At 41.3% G+C, this 23,236-nt stretch overlaps 1 protein-coding gene across 1 annotated transcript; it reads right to left on the reverse strand.

The window, feature by feature from the left end:
* Nucleotides 1-10,590: 10,590 nt before the first annotated feature.
* On the reverse strand, nt 10,591-22,480 carry LOC140005559 (uncharacterized). Its single transcript, XM_072046566.1, has 5 exons — nt 22,183-22,480; nt 20,527-21,170; nt 11,744-11,886; nt 11,292-11,554; nt 10,591-10,835 (listed from the first exon to the last, which is right to left on the reverse strand). The coding sequence occupies exons 1-5, from the start codon at nt 22,478-22,480 to the stop codon at nt 10,591-10,593; spliced, it is 1,593 nt and encodes a 530-aa protein (XP_071902667.1).
* Between the last annotated feature and the right edge of the window lie 756 nt (nt 22,481-23,236).

Consider the following 23,236-nt stretch of genomic DNA (forward strand, 5'->3'; position numbering starts at 1 on the left):
AATGGTGTAATTCCACTTGCTCGGCAATTTCGGTCCATAATTCATTCAGGAAGCGCGCCATAGTCACCTCTCGATCCTTTGTGATGTCTGCTCGCAACATAAGTACCTCCATCTCCTTATGGTAGTCCTCGACGCTTCGAACTCCTTAAGTCACTGTAGTAATGACTTGGTATGAATCGCTTCCTCATTAATCGCCTCAATTCGGTCCAAGTTTGTACGGCAGGTTCACCACTCCTCTTTCAACTAGTGGAGAGTTGATCCCACCACACAACGGCGTAGTCGGTGAATTCGACCACGGCCAACTTGACCTTTTGCTCCTCCGAGTAGGTATTGCAATCGAAGGCAAGTTCAATCCGCTTCTCCCACTCCAAGTATGTATCAGGGTCCGATCGTCCTTGGAAGGGAGGAATCTTCACTTTTATTCCCGGAATGTGGTCACTTGTTGGTCTATTTTCTCGCTTGGATCTCCGTTGGTAAGGCTCATAGTCGTGGTCCAAGTTAGAGTCGCTAGACTCGTGCGCATATATCCTACCACGGCTGCCTTTGGAACCTCCTTGGGACAACTCCAAACTATCGATGCGTTGGTGCATCAATTCAAGTTTTTGGTCCATCATGCATCCCAATTCGCTTTTTATTACCTCTGTGAAAAGTTTAAGATCAAAAACTTGGGAGCTCACTCCTCCCTCGTTAGCCATGGGGAAGTAGAGGGTATGAAAATAATAATGGAAAGAAGCAAAGTTTACCTCACACACTTCCTCACGTGTATACGCTCGCTCTCGTGTATAATCACTCTAATGAACTCACCAAGGTGTTTTCAAGGCTCCTCGGTTAACTCCTTGAAGAAGTTAGAACTCCTTCTAGAGCTGTTCAACTTATCAACCAAGGTCACAAAATTCATAGCAATTGGACGGACAAGATGAACGAACTGACCAAGAATAAATGACGACTCAAGGCTGAATTTTATGAAGCCTAGATACGACGCTATTGGCTCTTTTTTGCTGGAATTTCGTTTTGCTATTGCCTTTGGGTTCGGGCTGGTGGTTTTTATGGAGTATTGGTGCTATTTTGGGATGTTTAAAAGGTAGGTTGTCTTAGACCTTGATGGTAAACTAATTCGGTTCACAAGGTTTTGCAACCGAAGTGTAGATCATGTGCTAAAGGTTGGTGGCTGTTAGGGTGTAGTGCGGCTGTTTAGGTAACAAGGGTGTAGGGCGGTTGCTTAGGTCTGATGTGGGGAGGTTAAGGGTGTTTTAGGAAGACTTGGACTTGGTTTCTTGGGTTTCTTGGCTGACTTCAATCCCAAAGGCTTTGGAGAGTAGAAGTGTTTCAAGGTTGGGACTTGTTTTCCAACTAGGAGACTAGAGCTGAGGCTTCCTTTCCTCTTTTTTTTTCTGTCGTTTCTTTCTTTTTTTTCCCTTGCGGTTCTCTCTAATTGTTGTTTCAAGATCTCAGATTTTCTGTCCCAACAACTCAGATTCAGATCAGCTTCAAGTTTGCCAAGAAAGTTGAAGTCTTCCTTCCCAAGTTTTCAAGAAACCCTCGATGTGTAATCAAGAACTACCAAATCAGTCTTGGTTGATCCAAGAACTCCAAGATTTTCGATCAAGAAGCTCAAGAACTACCCAAGTTAGGTTTTGGTGTCCAAGATTTGCAAGAATCAACACAAAAATTCAAGGTTGAAAGGAAAAAACAGTTTCGGCAATTCAAGAAGAAAAATTTCCAGCAAACACGACTCAAGAACAATGGTACGCGACTTACTTTTTTTTTGACACTTTTGCTGGGTTGTTTTCACAACCAAAGTGACACAAAAGTAGACTACAATCTGGCCAAAATCAGTAGCAATTTGCAACAAAGAGTTTCTGGACAGATTGCTCACAATAACACAAGACACGATATGAAGGCACAAGAAAGCCCTAGCGGCTGCAAAATTTTCTTTTGGTCTTGTTTCCGTTATTTTTTTGTTTTTCTGGGCAAAACACAAACAACCACAACAACTAATGACAACTAGACGCTAGAACACGATGCAAGAATTCTGGAAAAATTAACAGACAACAATCTAGACACGAAAACAGGATTTTTTTTTTTTTAAGAAACACAAAACAGAATTTGAACTTGCTAGACTAGAAACCCTAGTGGTAGGAATTTTTTTTTTTGGACACAACAAGAACGACTCTATGACTAACACAACTAGACACGAATAAACAATGAACAAATCTGGAAAAATTAACGCAAAACACAAAACCAAAAATTCGACAAACACCAAATCAGAATTTTGAATAACTTGACCCGAAACGAAAACAAGTAAAGGGATGTAACATGATACCTCTTAACTAGCTTTGATACCAACTGATACGAACGTCGCCAACTGTTGTGACGAAACCTGTAAGAGATTAGACTCAGGATCGACAAGAGGATACCAAGCTTGGAGCGGATGATCTCAACACGTTAATCACGTGGTTAACGAACCTTGGTATAAAAGTAGAGGACGCCACAATCTAGTGTGATTCTAGATTGATAAGTCACGAATACCTAGAGAAATTCTAAGGTATTCAAGAAGCCTTGAAGAAACCAAGAAACTCTTGTCGCGCCCCACTTTTTGATGATGTTGTGGTGAAAGTGTGTAGTGGAATGTGAACGTGTGTAAATGAAAAGTAAAAGGCCATGGGACTTGAGAATGCGACGATTTGGCCAAACAAAGTTCAAAAGGGGGTTTTTAATGAAAAATGGAGTCGCCACTTGGTATAGAGTTAGGGTGTACCAAGTCACCCAAAAAGAAATTTTCTAAAGGAAAGATAGAAAGAAACCCCTTTTGAACGACTCCTAGTCCACGTAAACCAACGAAAAAGGTTCGGGAGTCACATTTGACGAAGGGGAAGGCAAGGATAAAAATCCAAGGCACCCCTTCGACCTAGCCAAGGCTAGTTGTGTGATTTAGCCCCACCTTTCCTAATTTTTCTACCCAAGTATGTATCGCGTGTTGGATATGACTATATGAATGCAAAAACCTAGACCTAGGGGGACATGGGGAAATTTCTCTTCAAAGGTTGAGTGGTGCCAATCACATTAATTGTGAAGCCCAATAATGATCCTTTGGAGAGGTCACACATAATCCTAAATGACGTAAAAATGAGTGGAGTGCATGCCATGTGAAAATGTGAGTTTGTGTGAAGTGAGAGAAGTGATAAAATAATAGGATGTAAGTGGAGGTGTGCAAATGTATTTACAAGGTGAGGTGAGTAAAGAATGATAATGTGAAAACAACATAAAGTGCATGTGTGCGAGTGATATTATATAAAGTGTAAGTGGTTGAGTGAAAACGTGCAAAATTAAAGTAGTGTGAAGTGAGAAAAAGGATAGAATATGAAGTAAGTGTATGTGATAGTGAATGAATAAAATGCATGAATCCTATAGGAATGCATCAAGATGGGAACGGGGAGTCCTAACTTTGTGACTTTAATCTTCCCTTTGATTAGAAGGGGGAACTAGCGTGCTAAGGCTATTGGATAGCCACACTCGCTCGTTTCCCTTATCGAAAGGGGACACTCAAGCAAATGAACCCTATAACTAGTATGAGATGCAAAACCTAAAAATGAGGGGAAAAAGGGGTTCGAGGAGCATGCCAATGATAAAACTAAGAAAAATGCATGACATATAGTGAACACGCAAATATGCACTAACAAAAGGGGATGGCCTATTGGGTCTAGCGTTGGACTAGCCCTTTCTATGAATTCCTAATGAAATAATGAGCCACAACTAGCATTGGACTAGTGTGGTGACGTACATTCATCCATCACATTCATTCATGGCTATGGAAAGCGATTAGACATGCCAAACACCTATAAACACATAGCACATAACAATTAGCATGCTCGACTAGATGCAAGAACCTAATAAAGCAAATTAACACATAGCAACAAAAGCAAGCAATCAAGCTAATGAACCTATTACATTTGCTAGCTAGGCACATGTCTTCAATAGGTCTTCATCAAGTGCTTTCCAAGCCCTATCTATTACAAGCCAAGAGGTGTACACATACCCTATAAAGAATAACTTAAATAAAAAGCAAAAGTAAATAAAGAAAATGAAAGGAATTAAAGAAAAACAAGGGAAGCAAGTAGACATGCAATTTTCACGTAGCACGTTGGATCACATAGGAGAGACAAAAAAAAGATAAAAGAAGTTATACCTCTCTTGAGTTGATGTCCTAAATGGAGTGAAATCATTTATTTATCCTCCAAAATAAAAGAAATGGTCAAGGTACCAATTTATTTGGGAAAATAGGCAAACACAAGCTCACTTGGTCATAAAGCCCCTAAAGTCATGAATTAAATGCAACTGAAACAAAGCATGGTAATTAATTAAAACAAACAAGCAATGAAGTTGTAGAATTAAAATTGTCAAGGACCAAATTGAGGAAATTATTCAATTGGTTGGGTCATAGTGAAACAAAGGGGACTTGGGGGGTTGGAATGTAATTTTTCCTGAAAGGTATCTGCATGCATGTATACGTAGGAAGCAAAATTTTCTGCAATGAATTCAAATGAATGAACTGCTGCAACATTTTATAACTTCAGCAAATCTCTTTCCTTGCAACCATGTTCATGCCAATTCCTTATTCAAATTAAACACATTCATGCAAACAAACTAAGAGAGAAACATGCTGGAAGTATTATTTAATAAAATCAGCAAAGCTTGGAACCGAAATGGAAGAAAACAACAAGATAAAGCCGTGAGTTTCTGGTTCAGCAAACTGAAATGCATTTTCCAGCAAATGCTCAAACATGATTCAAACATTTTAGGCTCAAACATGCCAACTCAAACCTCACTTATCCCATTGAAGACAACATCCATTACCACATGACAACAAGAAAAACTGGTCTGCCCAACAACAAAGAAAGAACGAAAAATGCAGCTAGAGTTCCTGCAACAAACAAGCAGGCTGCTGCATTTTGTTCCACTTTTTCCTTACACACACAAACATCAATGCCAAACCTTCCCTCTCATCCCTTCAACACCAAATGAAACAAGCAAAGGATATCTAAAACCAATTTCAAAAGCTGTTGCAGGACAAAAATTGCAGCACCAATGACAAGAAAGAAAAAAAAAAGAAAGGGACTTGCGGCAGCATGCATGTTTTAAGCGCAACAGTTTTTCCTTTTCTCATTGATCACATATATCATGCAAATGAAACCCAAGCTAGCAAAAATGCACAACTCAATATTTTACTGCTGAAAGCAAGACACGAAACTACACAAGCAACTACAATCCAGCCCATAGACCCCAAGCTACGGGTGAGAACTTCAAGCCTCACTGTTGCAACAAACCGAGAATCTTACACTAATTGCAGCAAGCTTCATGCACGAAACTCAGTCCAGGGCAAAACTAATCCAGACAGGAGGATCGTAAAGCATTCTTCATACTTTTAGGCAGCCAAATTCCTTAGACTTAAGCACAAAAATTTCGAAGAGAGTAAAATGCAAATCTGGAAAATATATTCACAAAGGAGCATGCAAATCTGGAACAAGCAAAAGAAATCAGCGGTATTCATTTTTTGTTGCCAGCAAAGTAATTTATTCATAAACTCAAACCAGTCAAACATGAAACAGAGAGGGACCAAGTGACATTGGAAACAAAATGGCAAACACTGGACGCTGACTCCTCTATCATGTAAACATCAAGCATTGGTTCCTTTCTTTATCATATAGACATCATCCACAGCCACAAGACTGGACCTTTTACCCACAGATAAGAAATAAACTCTTGGTGATCATGAAACAAAAGGGGCGGCAGAGTAGACAAGCAAAGCAGTGATCTTTCCATAAGCAAAGTCACTAAACATTATTCAAAGAGATGCAGGGATCTAAAGGGAAGGAACTACTTACAGTACTCAGGCTTTCTTGATGAAGATCCGCCTCTGCTGGTGGCGTGAAGGTGAGCAAATCCTTTGCTCAGGTTTGTTGCTTCAGGTTACAGCTTCCTCGGTTTTCCTCTTGCCTTCTTCCGAATCTCAAGTTCTGATTTTTCTTTCGTTTCCCCCAAACTCGCGGGTCTCCCGTTCCTTCCAGTCTTTCCAGTCTTTCTCTCCTCACCTCCCAGATTCTAACCGTCACCCTAGCTCTCTTTTCCTCAGCTTTTACCTCTCTCAAAGTTCTAACCTTTTGCACAGCCCTCTGTTTTCTCCTCCGGACCCAGCCGTCACTTACCAATCTCTCCTTTTTCCTCTCTGTTTCGTTTTTTGCCTTTAAACCCTCTCCTGTGTGCTAGCTCTCTCCCGCTGCTCTCTCTCTTTTCAGTTTCTCTACCAGCCGTCAACTTCTATCTCACTCTCTGTATCCTCCCCCCTCCCTTGCGGCTGCCTTGCTCTTTTCTATTTATACGGGAACCCCAACAAGACCTAAACCCTCAACCATTTTCCAACAAATTGCAGCTAAGGGGCTGCCCAGTCCTCTGTTTGCAAGCTGCATAAAAACGCAGCTTGCATGCGCGACATCTCTTTTTTTTCCATTGGACGAACAAGTTGATAATAGTAAAAATAAATAACAAAACAATTTAATTACCATTGGACGAAAAATAAATAAGCTAGAAACAACAAAGTGCAAATTCCAATTCATTTTTTTTCATTTTTCCATTTTTCATTTTTCCTTTTTTTCTTTAAATAATGAAACTAAATCCTAAACAACTAAAACATATTTTTTGAACACTTTTCTTTTTCCTTTGAGAAATTATAGCTAAAATGGTTAAAATAACTAAAACTAAAAGTAAATAAAACTAAATGTGACGAATAAAAATAGAACAAATAAAAACAAATAGTAAATAAATAAATAATAAAACACCAAAAATTTGGTGTCTACAACTCTCAATTTGTATTGTATTAATTGAATGATTGAATGAATGAAACATGACCCTTGGTAGGCTATTTATAGCCATACAAATGGAAAACCTAACGTGTAATGGAAAGGCTAGACCTAAGGGAAATAAAACGAAAAAGGCTCCTACAATTTAGGGGTACTAGAGTCGGCCCTTTCTAGCTTGCAAGCTGGCCGACTTTGCCCTTGAATTGAAATGACAAAATAAGACTCCAAACAACTACTTAAATGGCTAAACAAGATACTCAAACTAGAAAGCCTTCAATTGTCATCCTCCTTGATTTGAACCACATGAACAACCTTTATTACTTCATGCTCAAGTCCCTCAATGACTTTGGGGACAATTTCTTGGCTTTGCACCTCACGAACAAGTCCTTGGAGTTCCTCTCGCATCTTCTTAGCATGTGCGCGCGTCACGGGTCCTAGAGGTACTCGAACTATGCTCAATGGTGTCTCTTGGTTCGTATCACATGGGGATTAGAGAGGTCCAAGTAGAAAATTCTGCTAAAATTCAAGCTTGCGATAATCACCATCGATCCGGGGTTCGTTGTCATGAATTTCATCATCAACGGGATTCGTATCATGAAGCCTTTGCTAGAGTACTACATTAGTGTTAATCAATCTACCTTTATTCCTAGGAGATAAATCATTGATAATATTAGGAGAAATGGATCCAATGTTTTTATGGCCTTGAAACTTAACATATCCAAAGCCTATAATAGAGTGGAATGGCTATTTGTGGTTTGGATTAGGTGGATTCTAAAATATATGTCTTTTGTGACTTATTCTATAAATATAAATGGTGAGAGGAGAGGTTTTGTGAGACCTACTAGAGGAATCAGACAAGAAGATCTGCTATCTCCATTCTTGTTTCTCCTAGTTTCTAAAGGACTATCTAACCTACTGAAGAATGCTATGTAGGATCACAGTATTTTTGGGTTAAAAATAGCTCATTCTATTCCAACTCTATCTCACCTATTTTCGACAGATGGCACACTTATCTTCTGTAGAGCCAACAAAAAGGAGGCTTGCAAGTAATGAAGATACTTGAAACATATGGGGAGGCTTCAAGACAAATTATCAATGCTGAGAAATCTTCAAAATTTTTCAGTAAGAACACAGATGAGAGAAGGAAGGATGAGATCTTGAGCACGTTGGATGGTATGAAGTTAGCAAAACAAAGCAAATATCTAGGTCTCCCAATGGTCATTGGGAGATCAAAGAAGTAGTTGTTTAATTCCATAAAAGAGGAAGTCATCAGCAGACTGGAGGGTGGAAAGAAAAACTCCTAAGTCAAGTAGGAAATGAAGTTTGTTAAAATCAGTGGTTTTAGCCCTACCAACATATGATATGAGGTATTGTAAAATACTGTGCATGGATATCTGTAGAGAAATGGCAAGGTTTTGGTAGGGGAAAAAAAGAGAAAGAAAGAGGATTCATGGAGTAGACTGGAAAAAATTGTCTGGACTGAAAAGAAAGGTGGGTTTGGGTATCAAGGATCTCCAAAGTTTTAACAAGACAATGTTAGCCAAACAACGTTGGAAAATGTTGACTGATGTGAATCCACAATCTAGACAACCAATTCACCAACGGTTTAGCAGCGAAAATTTGACCCAAATCTAATCCCCGAGATAACGAACACTATTGATATTATCTCAACCCGTTACCTAACGAATTAGTGAACCAAACTATAGGTAGAGGAATGCCACAACCAAGGAGTTACTTGATTGATACGTTCAATTGAACAATTTGAGAAAGATTCTCAAATATTCAAAGAGGCTCTCTTGGAAAGAGAAAAGTGAAAAACTCACAATTTTATTGATGTCAAAAATTGATTATGAAGGTCTCTTGCCTTGGCTATATATAGCCATACAATTTGAAAACCCTAACTCGGCTAGGCTAGGCCTTTGGGCCGATTCTACTACTCAAATCCACTATCTAATGGTCAGCTTATAATCGATCCAATGAAGGCTTTAAGCTGGCCCAACATAACCCAATAAAAGCTAATTAACCAACATAAGTAATAGTGAGCCTAGACTCTATAAATCGGATCCATGAGGTCTTGGACCGAATTTATTCCTAGCACATAAAATAGAAATCTAGAAAATAAACTACTAACTATTACTAAAAGATTCAATCTCTTGCAGCCCAAAACATGGCCCATAAGCGGCCATATTTCGTATCATTCCCCTCCTCTTGAAAAAGATTTGTCCTCAAATCGTGTTTGGAAATGAATGGTACTACAAGAGTTGGCAGTATGACACCTCAAATCTCCACATATTGGCTCTCTTGGAATGAATGATACTTGCATACGTCATGATTATTGTAATTCGGTGCACATGTCTCTTGGTCAGCTTGAAAATGCTCACAATCCGCCATGGAAAACTCAAGGCTTTACTCCAACCACTCCAAAGCTCTCTAATCAGCCTTGTGTCACGAATGGTCGAATTTGGACCTACACAATAAATCACACGATTAGCATTTGTAGGTATAAAATCACTTGACAGCTTACCATTCACATTCATAAGATAAGGATCTTCATAGTGACGCTCAATCAGGTTAGAAAAGTCCCTAATATGATTGTGCAAAGTTACATAATTCATTGCAATTTGTTGTTGGTATGGCCTATCTTGCACAAATGGAGCAAGATCGAGATAGGCAGCTTTTGTACCTTCAAATTGAAGAATAAAATCAGGTTGTAAGGAATCAGAATTTGGGACGATGAGGAAAGAATTATCACCAACGAAATAAGAAGGAAGTTTATAACAAGTTTCAAGTGTAGAAACTGATGAGCAACCCTAGGGAAAGACCCTCCTAGAACCTCCCAACTTTGTAATATCAGAGTTGGACCTTTTCTCCCAATGGAAATTGAACTCGATTGTTCTCATGAACTCAAGACCTCTGACACACGAAAGTAATCAGCAACCTTAAGCAAATAATGATGGATGAAAAGACACCACGATTAGGGAACAAACTAATCGATAAAGTCTGATTTGAATCCTAAGCTATGAACTCAAGAATTCAAGAGTAAGTTCGATTAAGAACTTGAAGGAAAATTCCTCACGATTTCTGGTTGTAATATTCCGTCCCTTATTTTGAAAGACAAGAAGCCTTATATAGGCATGTAAAAGACCTAAACTAAGCTGCCAACAAAAACCTAATCCGACTTGGAATTTCCCTTGCTAAACTCGGCCCAAGCCCAAGTGCAACTAGGAAAACCCTAATCAACTTAATACGAACAAATAACGTTGGTGCTTGACTAAAGCAAGCTTATGACCAACTAGGTAAGCTACTTTAAGGATTAAAACTAGAGGACAACATGTCCTTTGTGCGATTACTAAACTAGGCAGCTTTAAAACAACTACTAACTAAGCTAACAAGTATGAGATCATTCTTTCACTTTAAACGTACAAGTGAACAAGGTAACTTCATGGTCCACCAAATCTTCAAACTTAGCTTGCTCCTTGTTTGTACGGTGAATGATTAAGGCTTGTAAAGCTTCCTTCACCCTCTTGGATCTTGATCTTGTCATCGAACCACCAATGTTGACCAAAGGATCCTTAACCCAAGGTTGAAGTTGTTGTGCACCCTTATCCGCATCATTCCTTCTCTCCTCGAAAGGATTCGTCCTCGAATCTTCAAAGTCTGTATCAAAGTCAAAAGGAGATAGGTCTGACACATTAAAAGATGCACTTATGCCATACTCACTTGGAAGTTTCAATTTTTAGGCATTGTCATTTATCCTCTCCAGGACACGAAAAGGTCCATCTCCTCTTGGATGTAATTTGGTCCGTCGAGATGTTGCAAACTTTTCTTTCCTCATGTGCACCCAAACCCAATCACCAGGTTCGAATACAACATGCTTCCTACCCTTATTCGCATGTTTTGCATATTGCGCATTTTTCTTCTCAATTTGAGCTCGAACTCTCTCATGCAAGGTCCGAACAGCTTCTACCTTTTTGACACCATCTGCGCTTAAACACTCATCAACAGGAATAGGTGATAAATCTAGAGGAGTTAGCGGCTGAAACCCATAAACAATTTCAAAAGGAGAATGAGTGGTTCGGTTATATGCAAACTCAATAATAGGCAAACATTCTTCCCACTTCTTCAAATTCTTTTGAACAATGGCTCGAAGTAAAGCACCAAGGGTTCGATTGGTTACCTCAGTTTGACCATCCGTTTGAGGATGACTAGAAGTAGAAAATAACAACTTAGTTCCCAACTTTCCCCAATGTGATTTCTAGAAATAGCTTAAGAATTTCACATCCTTATCACTTACAATAGTATGCGGTACCCCATGTAATCTAACCACGTCCTTGAAGAATAAATCAGCAATATGGCGCGCATCATTTGTTTTCCTACAAGGGATAAAGTGAGCCATTTTAGAAAATCTATCCACTACAACAAAGATACTATCCATACCTCTAGCAGATCTTGGTAAACTAAGCACAAAATCCATGGATAAGTCTGTCCAAGGAGCATGAGGTACGGGTAGAGGAGTGTACAATCCATGAGGATTACTTCTTGACTTTGCCTGCTTACACTTCAAACACTTATCACAGATGTTAGCAACATCACGCCTCAATTTAGGCCAATAGAAGTGTTCATGCAAAATGTCAAGAGTTTTATCAACGCCAAGATGTCCCATCAACCCTCCGCCATGGGCTTCTTTAACAAGTAGTTCCCTAAGTGAACAGTTGGGAATACATAGGCAATTTTCTTTGAACAAGAAACCTTCATGCCTATAAAACTTTTGAAATGCAGCATGTGCACAAGCTTGAAACACATTAGAAAAATCATCATCATGTGCATACAAGTCTTTAATGTGCTCAAAACCAAGTAACTTAGTGCTCATGGTAGTGATCAAGGTATACCTCCTAGGTCTATCTCGACCTTCTCTTGCCTGCCTTTGGTTTTTCCTTGATCGAAGTGAGGTGTTAGAATGATATCCCTCATCATCTGCATCATGATCAGCATTCTGAACACTCGAAACCCTATTGTGTGTATCTCCGGTACCCTGCATGTGAGGACCCGTAAAATTCTTTATATTTTTCTTAAAAATGCCCTTTTATTTGGAAATTATTACTTTCTAATAGCCCTACTACTCAATCACCCCACAATAGGTGTAAATGAACCTAGAAAGTAGGGTTTCACTTTTCGTTTTCATGTTAGAGCGAATTAGGGTTTTCACATTTTTTCGTAGTGTGACTATTCGGTACGGAGTAAGGATCAAATTTGGTGCTTAAGAGTGACTTTTAGGTGAGAAATAATATGTGATTAGAAGCAATGATAAAAAGTTAGTGAATAGGAAGTAAAAACCCTAGTACGTGTGATTTAAGGAAAAACGGTGAGAACCGACGTGTACCGTGCACTACCGATTGAACACACCACTTGATCACCACTTTCTTACCATATAAGCTCATTAATATTTGTGCAAAATATCCCTCCATTCTCAGCTACCTTTGGCCGAAAATGTTGACCAAATTTGCAAGGAAAAGAAAAAAAATGAGTGGAAATTGGTGATGCCACTTGTTGGCCATCTAGGGCCTTGACCAAGACCAAATTGTCTTGCCTTCTTATCACCATTTAGCTTCCTTTCTTCATCATTTTCTGCTTGCTTTGGCCGAGAGAGAGGGAGAGAAAAAAACCAAGGGAGAGATACACCAATCCATCTTGAGTTTGAGTCACTTAAGTGAGAAAACAAGAAACTAATCCGATTAAAACTTTCTTTGAGTGTTTAGCTAGTGGTGTGTTGGTGAAAGTTTGGAAGGAAAAGCTAGGGCTGCTCTTGGAAGTAACTTTAGTAAGGTAATAATGCTGATTTACCATTTCTTACTCTTAATCTTGCTTAACTTGGCATAGCACCTTAAATTTGTGGTGGATGATAGCTATTATAATGATTTGGATGGATATAGTGTATGTTCTTGAGTTACATGAGTTAGGGTTTGAATGATTTTCTGCCTATACTTGCTGTATGGATAGTATATGTTGTATCTAAGCTAATATAAGAGGTTGTGGTAGTGATTGAAGCAAGAAATGAAGAAAGTTTCCTTTGAAACCGTAAAATTTCAGATTTCTAGAAAACTGTAGCTCAGTTCTGTCCGGTTACAGTTCATGATGTTAGAGGCTGAATTAGGCTTAGCATAAAACATGAAAGTTGTAGAGAATGATTTTTATAGTTTCCTGAAAAATTTCAACTCAATCGGAGCAACGTAGTCTGTGAAAAGACCAAAATACCCTCACTGCCCTAGGATGCATCCAGTGATCAGTTTTAGACAGTTCATCCAATTGACCGTGTCTAATCACTATGATCCGTGCTGATTTAGCCATTTGTCAAAACATTAAAGTTTTAGTACTTTGTCTTAGCTTTTCAACGCCTCCAAGAACGCCTTGAACGGACTTTGGTAGCTTGAGATATGGCCATTTCGAGGTAATACAGTTAACTAGCCGGTTAGTTGGAATTTGGTTCTGTGAATTGGGCATTTGACTGGGTTACACTAGAAATTAGACTAGGTGGTCTTCACCAAAGTTGTAGCCCTTTGTCTTAGTTTCGAAACGGTATAAGTTGTACCTCAATCCAATAAGCGTAGCCTCGGATGTGTCCGTTCCGCAAAAACCCATCAAATCTGTCTTTTGTTAAACTTCATTTCCGCACATGTCATTAGCTTGATTTTTGTACTTGTATTGCCTCGAGCCTATTGAACGGCTATTGAAATGAATTTGTGTTGTGTGTAACTTTGGGTTTGATTGAGGAAAAGAATGAAGCCATAAATGGCTGGAAATAGGAAAATACAAAGGGCGTGCTGCCCAAATTTATGCTCAAGGACTAGAGAAATATACTTGCGACTTGAGTAAGGGTTAAGAGTGATTACTACTTGAACCATCTAGGATATTTGCATCTTCTTTTTTCCGAGGTATATAAGTAAGGACTTGGCCGAACTTGTACCCTTGAGAAATAAAATAATGACTGCTCAGAGTATGTTTTCCTCGTACTTTCGACTCAAATAGCATTTCCAAGTATAAATGTTACAAAGTTATATAGTTTAAAAAGCGAGCGAGTGTTTCACGAATATTCTCCAAGTGAATTTCCATTTCTTGATTCTTATTGAACGAAACGTCTAAGTTTCGAACCTTAGTCGATTTTTAAAGTTCTGAAACAAAGTTTTATCGCAGATTTGGACTCCGAACCCGGAGTATAACCCAAACGTGATTACTAGGGGCACTTCATTTTGGTGAGTGCTTCCAAATACCTGATTGAACTGGACACTAGTTTCCAATACTTGATCAATATGAGTAAATGATATATGATTGGTTTGATCGGGCAAGAGTGTACTTTATCGCACTTGCACTTATTTGATATATACTTGTTTATTGTTGAAATCGATTTGATATACTTGTTTATGATGTGCACACTTCCTGGAATTCCAGAAACCCTGTGGCAAGTTACTCGAGTCGAGCCGGCAAGGGTCTGGTCGATTGGGTAACGAACCCTGGGTCTCATGTTTGGCGAGTGGAGTGATATCTCCTCGACTAATCGGTATACTCAAGTATTACCACCCGTGTTTATTGAGGATTTTGGGCCCAGTAGGGGGTTTGAATGGTGGACGGAGAGTAGTGTAAGTGGTGCTCTACTGGATTGGTTCCTTTACTTGAAAGTTGACGGAGTGTCAACTATTACGTGATCAAGCTCCTGATGATGAAATGGGAAGTTGGCTCCTGAGAGCCGTCCGTATCCTTATGCTTTGGAATGATTATTGTTTATTGGATTATTGTTTCTTCTGAAAACTTTTATACTCGCTCATTTTTAGATCGCTACTTGAAGTGTTATTGCTCACTGTTATGAACTCTTCATGCTCGTTACTTTGCTATATCGAAAACTTGTACTTATAAATAATGGTCAATTTGCTATTTGGAACCTCACTGGGCTTTTAACTCATTCCACGCCATTTATTTTCCTTACAGGGGTACGAGCGAGGCGTGAGATGTGTAAAGACTAGCGTAGCCTAGTTGTTTGTGACTTTTGACTTGTACTCGCGCTATCACTCGATTAGGATGATTGTACTTGGATTGTATACACTTTGAACCTGTTTGGGTATATAGAGGCTTTGTATATTGATTGTGCATCGATGTAAATTATAAGTGTGAATTGTGATGTTATTTATTATCTATGGATGTATGCACGTGATACGAGTGAGTGAGTCCTGGCGAGAGTTGGGCAGGCGGTCCGCCGAACCCTTTGGTACGCCTTAGGGGGAGATGGGGTCGTCACAGGTGGTATCAGAGCTCCTATCGAGCTCGTTCCGGGAGAAGGTTCTCGGACTGTGGGGATTGACTTGTTAAGTGTGAAACAATTGTCTATTGTTGGGGACCTTAGATATGTATGTTGGGTAGGAATCTCTAATACGGGTGATTTGCTCTTGAGCTTGGCCTGCTTGAGTGGTGAATTATCATATTTTCGGATTCTTGTCCCCGAGTACCAAAGAGTGATACCTTTATGATAAGTTGAGATCTCGCGTAATATTAGGATAAGTTTGGATGGCGAAAGCAAAGGCACGGGGAATGCGAATAGTCTGGACTTTAAATATATTAAAGATATTCGTGGGATTTGGGATCCTAATTATTCACGTGCTTCGAGTTTTGATTAAGTGTAGTACCTGAGCAATACCTAGAGTTAATGTCCTATAGGTTATGTGACTTGTTTGCTATGTATATAAAGAACCTGTTTATTATGCATTTTATTGCCTCTGTTTATCCTTTTGAAACGTGCTACATGAACCATACCTTACCTTGTTTATATGTCTATAGTTGGTTAAACCCAAAACATGGAGGGTAGAAGAAATCAAGCCAGGGGAACTAACCGAGGACGCGGTCCTAGTCGTGGCCGTGGGGGTAGACAAGCACAGGAACCGGTGCAAGATGTGACGGTCCCACCTCCCCCTGGGCGTACCCTAGGGTTTAGCGAACTGCCTGCCCAGCTCTCGTCAGGACTCACTCACTCGCATCAATGAAAATAAGGTGCAACCTTGATAATAAACGAAATAACGGTTCCCAAGATTGGAACATACGAATACATTCATTTCTATCTCAATCATCCATACAGTCCCAAATATATCAAAAGATTTAAGTTCTCAGTACATTCAACCCTAATCGAGCGACTAGCGCGAGTACAATTACAAAATTCAAAACAACTAGACTACGCTAGTCTGTACACGTATCACGCCTCGCTCGTACCCCCTGTAAGGAAAACAAGTGGTGTGGAATGAGCTAAAAGCTCAGTGAGGTTCCAAATAGCAAATTGACCATTATTTAGAAGTACAAGTTTTCGATATAGCAAAGTAACGAGCATGATGAGTTCATAAAAGTGAGCAATAGCACGTCAAGTAGCAATCTCAAAATGAGCGAGTGTAAAAGTTTTTCAGAAGAAACAATAATCCAATAAACAATAATCATTCCAAAGTATAAGGATACGGAGGCCTCTCAGGAGCCAAATTCCCATTGCATCACCAGGAGCTTGATCACGTAATAGTTGACACTCCATCAACTTTCAAGTAAGTAACCAATCTAGTAGGACACCACTTACACTACTCTCCGTCCACCATTCAAACCCCCTGCTGGGTCCAAAATCCTCAATAAACACGGGTGGTAATACTCGAGTATATCGATTAGTCAAGGAGATATCACTCCACTCGACAATCAAGAGACCCAGGGTTCGTTATCCAATCGACCAAACCCTGGCCGGCTCGACTCGAGTAACTTGCCGCAGGGTTTCTGGAATTTCAGGAAGTGCGCACAACATAAACAAGTATATCAATTCAATTTCAACAATAAACAAGTATATATCAAATAAGGGCAAGTGCGATAAAGTACACTCTTGCCCGTTCAAGCCAATCATATATCATTTAATCATATTGATCAAGTATTGGAAACAAGTGTCCTGTTCAATCAGATATTTGGAAGCACTCACCAAAATGAAGCGCTCATAGTAATCACGTCTGGGTTATACTCCGGGTTCGGAGTCCAAATCTGCGATAAAACTTTGTTTCAGAACTTTAAAAAATCAACTAAGGTTCGAAACGTAGACGTTTCGTTCAATAAGAATCAAGACATGGAAATTCACTTGGAGGATATTCGTGAAACACTCGCTCGCTTTTCAAACTATATAACTTTGTAACATTTATACTTGGAAATGCCATTTGAGTGGAAAGTACAAGGAAAACGTATTTCTAGTAGTCATGGTTGTATTTATCAAGGATACAAGTTCGGCCAAATCGTTACCTATATACCTCGGTAAAAGAAGACGCAAATATCCTAGATAGTTCAAGTGGTAATCACTCTTAACCCTTTGATACGTTCCTCGATCAACTCGTTTCGAGACACGTAGCACGTTTGCCCAAGGATCTAGCGAGGTTGTCCTACGCTTGGTTTGCGGAACCAAGAATCAAACGGACAACACGTTTGATTAAAGGCGGTAGACGACACTCCGATGAAGGTGAATACTCCAGGGGAATCGATCGGTTGAACAATCAAGGACAGAACGCAAGATTGCTCAATAATCCTTGCCAAAGCAAGTTAAAGGCTCGAATTCTCTCTTAAGAAGAAAATGAAGTTGCTAAGAACTTTATTCATCAAACTTGTATCCTTAATCTTACAAAGCTAGCCTATTTATAGGCTAAACAAAACCCTAAAGAAACCCTAAGAGGGGAGTCGGCCATCTTGACTCCAAGATGGGCCGGCCCATGCCTTCTACTAAGCAACTATTCCAACTGAATAAGTAATAAAGACTAAGGCCCTACTCGGCCGACTCACAAGGAGGCCCATTTGACTCTTCATGGGCTTGGATCAAGGTGTAAGTTACTTGATTGTCTCTTTCTAAGCCTTCAATATCTCTATGGGCTCCATGTTGGTCTTGGACAACTCGAACGAGGGCTTGGAGGGATTCTTTGAAGAGTTTGGCCCGTGCACGTGTGACTGGGCCTAATGGGACTCGGACTGGGTCATTGCGTGGGCCCTGATCCATGCACACATCAGTCCCCTCCTCTTGAGAAGGATTTGCCCTCAAATCTGGATCCTCCCCGTCAAGAAATGGGCTCAGGTCCGCGACATTGAAGGTCGCGCTAACATTGTATTCCCCAGGTAGCTCCAATTTGTAAGCGTTGTCATTAACTCGGTGGAGCACTCGAAAGGGTCCATCACCTCTCGGGGATAACTTGCATTGTCGCTGCTTGGGGAACCTCTCCTTTCGTAAGTGTAGCCAAACCCAATCACCAGGCTCGAAGATCATCTTGCGACGGTGCTTGTTAGCCTGCTGGGTGTATTATTGCGTACGCCTCTCAATGTTTCCTCGAACGGCTGTATGTAACCTGCGCACAAAATCGGCTTTCTTTTTCCCATCTAAGCTTGTGTGCTCAGAGGAAGGTAAGGGCACCAAATCAAGGGGGGTCAGGGGGTTAAAGCCATAAGCAATCTCAAAGGGAGAATATTGTGTTGTACTATGCACAGTTCGATTGTAGGCAAATTCAACATGAGGTAAGCACTCCTCCCAAGACTTAAGATTCTTTTTAATCAAGGCCCTAAGTAAAGTGCCAAGTGTGTGATTGACAACTTCAGTTTGTCCATCACTTTGTGGATGACTAGTGGTGGAGAATAATAACCTAGTGCCCAGTTTGGTCCACAAAGTCTTCCAAAAGTAACTCAGGAACTTCACATCTCTGTCACTAACAATAATCCTAGGCATGCCATGCAGACGGACGATCTCTTTGAAGAATAAATTAGCAACATGAGATGCATCGTCAGTTTTGTGACAAGGAATAAAATGAGCCATTTTAGAAAATCTATCAACCACCACGAATATGGAATCATTACCCCTTGGCGATCTAGGCAAACCTAGTACAAAGTCCATAGACAAGTCAACCCAAGGATGGTGAGGGATCGGTAATGGGGTATACAAGCCATATGGGTTTGTCTTAGACTTTGCCTTGTGGCAAGTAGCACACCTACCAACCATGCGTTTAACATCCCTACGCATATGGGGCCAGTAAAAGTTCTCTTGTAACATGGCCAGAGTCTTGGCAATGCCAAAGTGGCCCATGAGACCACCACTATGTGCCTCGCGAATCAAAAGATCACGAATGGAGGAATTAGCCACACACAGTTTATCTACATGGAATAGAAATCCATCATGCAAGAAGTACTTTCCATGCGGGTTCTTAACACAAGCAGCATAGATATCACCAAAGTCATGATCATGTGTGTAGAGTCCCTTGACCATTTCGAACCCTAGTAACTTGGCATCAAGAAAGGCAAGCAAGGAATGTCTACGTGATAAGGCATCAGCTACCACATTCGTTTTGCCAGTCTTATACTTAATGACATAAGAGAAAGTGTCAATGAAGCTTACCCATTTGGCATGTCTCTTACTCAACTTGGGTTGCCCTTTGAGGTACTTCAATGACTCGTGATCAGTGTGTATCACGAACTCCCGAGGGCGAAGATAGTGTTGCCAGGTCTCCAAGGCCCTCACTAATGCGTACAACTCCTTGTCGTACGTGGGGTAGTTTAATGCAGCTCCTCCCAACTTCTCACTAAAGAAGGCACAAGGCCTCTTGTCTTGCATGAGGACTGCTCCAATACCTACACCATAAGCATCACATTCAATTTCAAAAGTCTTGTTAAAGTTTGGTAATGCTAACACAGGTGCATGTGTGAGTGTGTCCTTGAGGGCGAGAAATGCTTGTTCTTGTGATTCTCTCCAATGGAACTTGTCATTCTTCTTTGTCACGGCGGTCAATGGGGCGGCAATGGTGCTAAAATCTTTGACAAATCACCGGTAGAAGCCCGCCAATCCAAGAAAACTGCGCACGTCAGGAACGGATGTGGGAGTTGGCCATTGCTTAATGGCCTCAATCTTAGATTTGTCCACCTTGATGCCCTGCGAACTTACCACATAGCCTAAAAACACAAGCTCATTAGTACCAAAGGTGCACTTCTTGAGGTCAGCGTATAGACGCGCCTGTCGAAGTGTCTCAAGAACTAATCTCACATGCTCTAAGTGCTCATGCTCACTACGACTATAGATCAGGATGTCATCAAAGTAAACAATGACAAATTTGCCAATGAAATGTCTCAAAACATGGTTCATTAGTCGCATGAAGGTGCTAGGGGCATTAGTCAAGCCAAAAGGCATGACTAGCCACTCATAGAGACCATGTTTGGTTTTGAAGGCTGTTTTCCACTCATCGCCTTCTTTCATCCTAATTTGATGATAGCCACTCCTTAAGTCAATTTTGGTGAAAATAATAGCACCATCGAGTTCATCAAGCATATCATCAAGTCGAGGAATGGGATGACGATATTTGACAGTGATAGCGTTTACAGCCCGACAATCAGTGCACATGCGCCAAGTACCATCCTTTTTTGGGACAAGTATCACAGGCACAACGCAAGGACTTAGACTCTCTTTCACCCAACCCTTACCTAAGAGGCCATCAACTTGCCTTTGAAGCTCCTTGGTCTCCTCAGGGCCCATGCGGTAAGCAGGTTTGTTGGGTAGTGGTGCTCTAGGAATGAGGTCGATTTGGTGCTCAATCCCTTGAATGGGTGGTAAGCCATCCGGGACCTCGTCAGGGAAAACATCCTCAAATTCCTGCAAGAGAGCTACCATACTCGCAGGGAATGCCTTATCGAGTTCAACAACATCTAAGAGCACATGTTTGCAAATCATGAGGAGTACAGGCTGGTCAGAATTCACAACTTTTCTAACGTCCTTAGCCCTAATAATCATGTTTTGCTTCCTAGTGGTGTGTGTAGTGGGTGAGTTGTCACGTGTAACACTAGGTATGCTCACTTGACCCTGGGTCGATGGCTCACTTGCAGAAGTGGAGCCTTTTCCAGGGTCGACCGCCTTTTGCTTCTTCCTTTCACGGTCTTGTTCACACTCTCTTTGCAATTTTAATTGGTCCTCATATACCTGTGCAGGTGTGAGTGGTGTGAGGACCTTGCGTTTGCCATCATGCAAGAGTGTGTACTTGTTGGCCCTTCTATCGAAGGTGACGTGTTTGTCAAATTGCCATGGTCGACCCAAGATGACATGGGTGGCGTGCATAGGCACGACATCACAAACAATTTCATCAGTGTAAGGTCCAATGGAAAAGGGAACGCGTACCTGTTTGAAGACACGTACCTCTCCATCCTCACTCAGCCATTGGAGGCGATAAGGGTGTGGATGCCTAGTGGTTGGAAGTCCTAAGCTCTCAACCATGTAAGCTTGCCATGTTTGTTCAGCTCCCACCGTCGATGATGAGCCTACACACCTTGTCACCCACTTTTCAACGAGTGTAAAACAGGTTCTCCCTCTGGAGTTGCTCGTCCTCTTTTACTCGGGCGGTTAACACTCGTCGTGCCACCAGACACCCTACTTCTCCTTGTGTAGGCGAGCAATCTTCCTCAGCCGAGTCTTCATCCCGGCAGTTGCCTTTGGTCAATTCGGGTATCTCCTCACAGTCGTCATCAGCGGACACGATCTCGCCATTGTGAGTGATTAAAATGACCCATTGGTTTGGACATTGAGATTGAATGTGCCCAAACCCTTGGCACTTAAAGCATTTGATGTCCCTACTCCTAGTCTTAGGAGTCTCATGGGGTGCCTTCGAAGTAGACCTGGATGTATCGGTAACTTTGTTAGGGGTAGAATTAGAATTTCGGCTAGGAGCATTACCTTGAAGTCGGCTTGAAGAAGTTGGTGTGGCCGAATATCCAGCTTCGTGGATCGCCCTCCGTGGTTGGTTGCCCTTCCATGAGGTGGAGTGTGAAGACTGGAAGGTACGGCCTCCTCGCCTCAGTCTCTTTCCCCTCTCGGCCTTGATAGCGAGTTCAAGAAGGTCATGCATGTCCACATAGTGTTGGAGCTCTAAGGCTTCCTGAAGGTCTAGGTTGAGACCTCGAAGGAATCTAGCCATGGTTGCTTCGCTATCTTCTTGAAGGTTCGCCCTCATCATGGCCATCTCGATCTCTTTGTAGTAGTCCTCCACACTTATGTTGCCTTGAGTGAGGGTTTGCAATTTCGAGTGGAGGTCTCGGTTGTAGTAGCTTGGAACGAATCGCTTTCGCATCAATGCCTTGAGCTCTCACCAAGTCCGGACTCGCGGTTCTCCCATTCTCCTCCTATGGGTCCTTACTTGGTCCCACCAAACTAGGGCGTAGTCGGTGAACTCAACGGTGGTGACTTTGACTTTTTGTTCCTCGCTATAGTCGTAGCAGTCGAAGACCATTTCGATGCGGCCTTCCCACTGTAAGTACGCCTCAGGGTCACTCTTGCCTTTGAACGCGGGTACTTGAATCTTAAGCCCCTTTAGTTCGTTCTTGGGCGTGTCCCTTCTAGGCTTCTCGGGTCGCTCCTCATCCTCACTAGCGGAGTAGTCTTCGCTATGTGCCTCTTTGGTGCCATGGTTACTCCGGTTGTGGGATCTCGAACGAGAGCCTCGTGTGAGACTCCTGGACAACTCGTCAAAACGAGTGTGTAACTCCTCCATTTGTTGCTTACTGATTCGCCTGAGCTCATTCTTCATTGCGGCGAACAACAATGAGTGATCGGTGGTTGCTTGTTGTTGCTCCATGTCTTTCTTGATGCCCCTGCAAAAGGTTAGTAACAAGCAAGGAAAGTGCAAGTATAGCCTCACTTCACTCCCTTAGTGTGTCCCTCACGCTCGTGTGTAGTGCTCAATTCACTCTATTAGACTTACCAAGTGCCTTTACCTGTTGGTTTAGGTAATTGAGAAATGTTGCCCGAGTCCAATAATCGTCACCAACTTTTCCCCACAAGAGTAAGCAAGAGTGTAGGACACAATTGGATGATATATTTGAGATGGAGTGGTCGGATTTGAAGGTTGTTGGGACGGACAAACTTGAAAAAAAAATGCTAAGAAGAACAAAACCCTAGGATTCCTAAGATGTAGGAGTGGGTCCTAAAACGTAGGAGTGTAAGTAGGAGTGGTCCCCTAAAGCAAGGAGAGAAAGTAGGAAGGTGTCCAAGTGATCTTAGAGTTATCCAAGTTCTTACTTAGTTTCCTAAAGCATTTGGGAAAACAAGTCAGCCTTGAAGTCCTCCCTTGACCAACCTTTAACACTTCCAATGGCTTCTCCAAAATCAGATTCAGCCTTTCTCCCCTTTGGCCGAATTTTTTCCAGAATTTCCTCCCACTTAATCCTTTCCTAAAGTCGGCTATTACTCCCTATAAAACCTCCTCTCACAGCCGTACACTTCACACCCAACACAAACCAGATTTGGTGGCTTCCTACTTCAACCGAATTGGTCCTCTGAAATTTCCAGATTTCTTCCCTCTTAAGTCCTTCCCAAAGTCGGCTAACCTTCC

Source organism: Coffea arabica, chromosome 4e (genome assembly GCF_036785885.1).
Source record: "Coffea arabica cultivar ET-39 chromosome 4e, Coffea Arabica ET-39 HiFi, whole genome shotgun sequence".
Classification (NCBI taxonomy): Eukaryota; Viridiplantae; Streptophyta; class Magnoliopsida; order Gentianales; family Rubiaceae; genus Coffea; species Coffea arabica.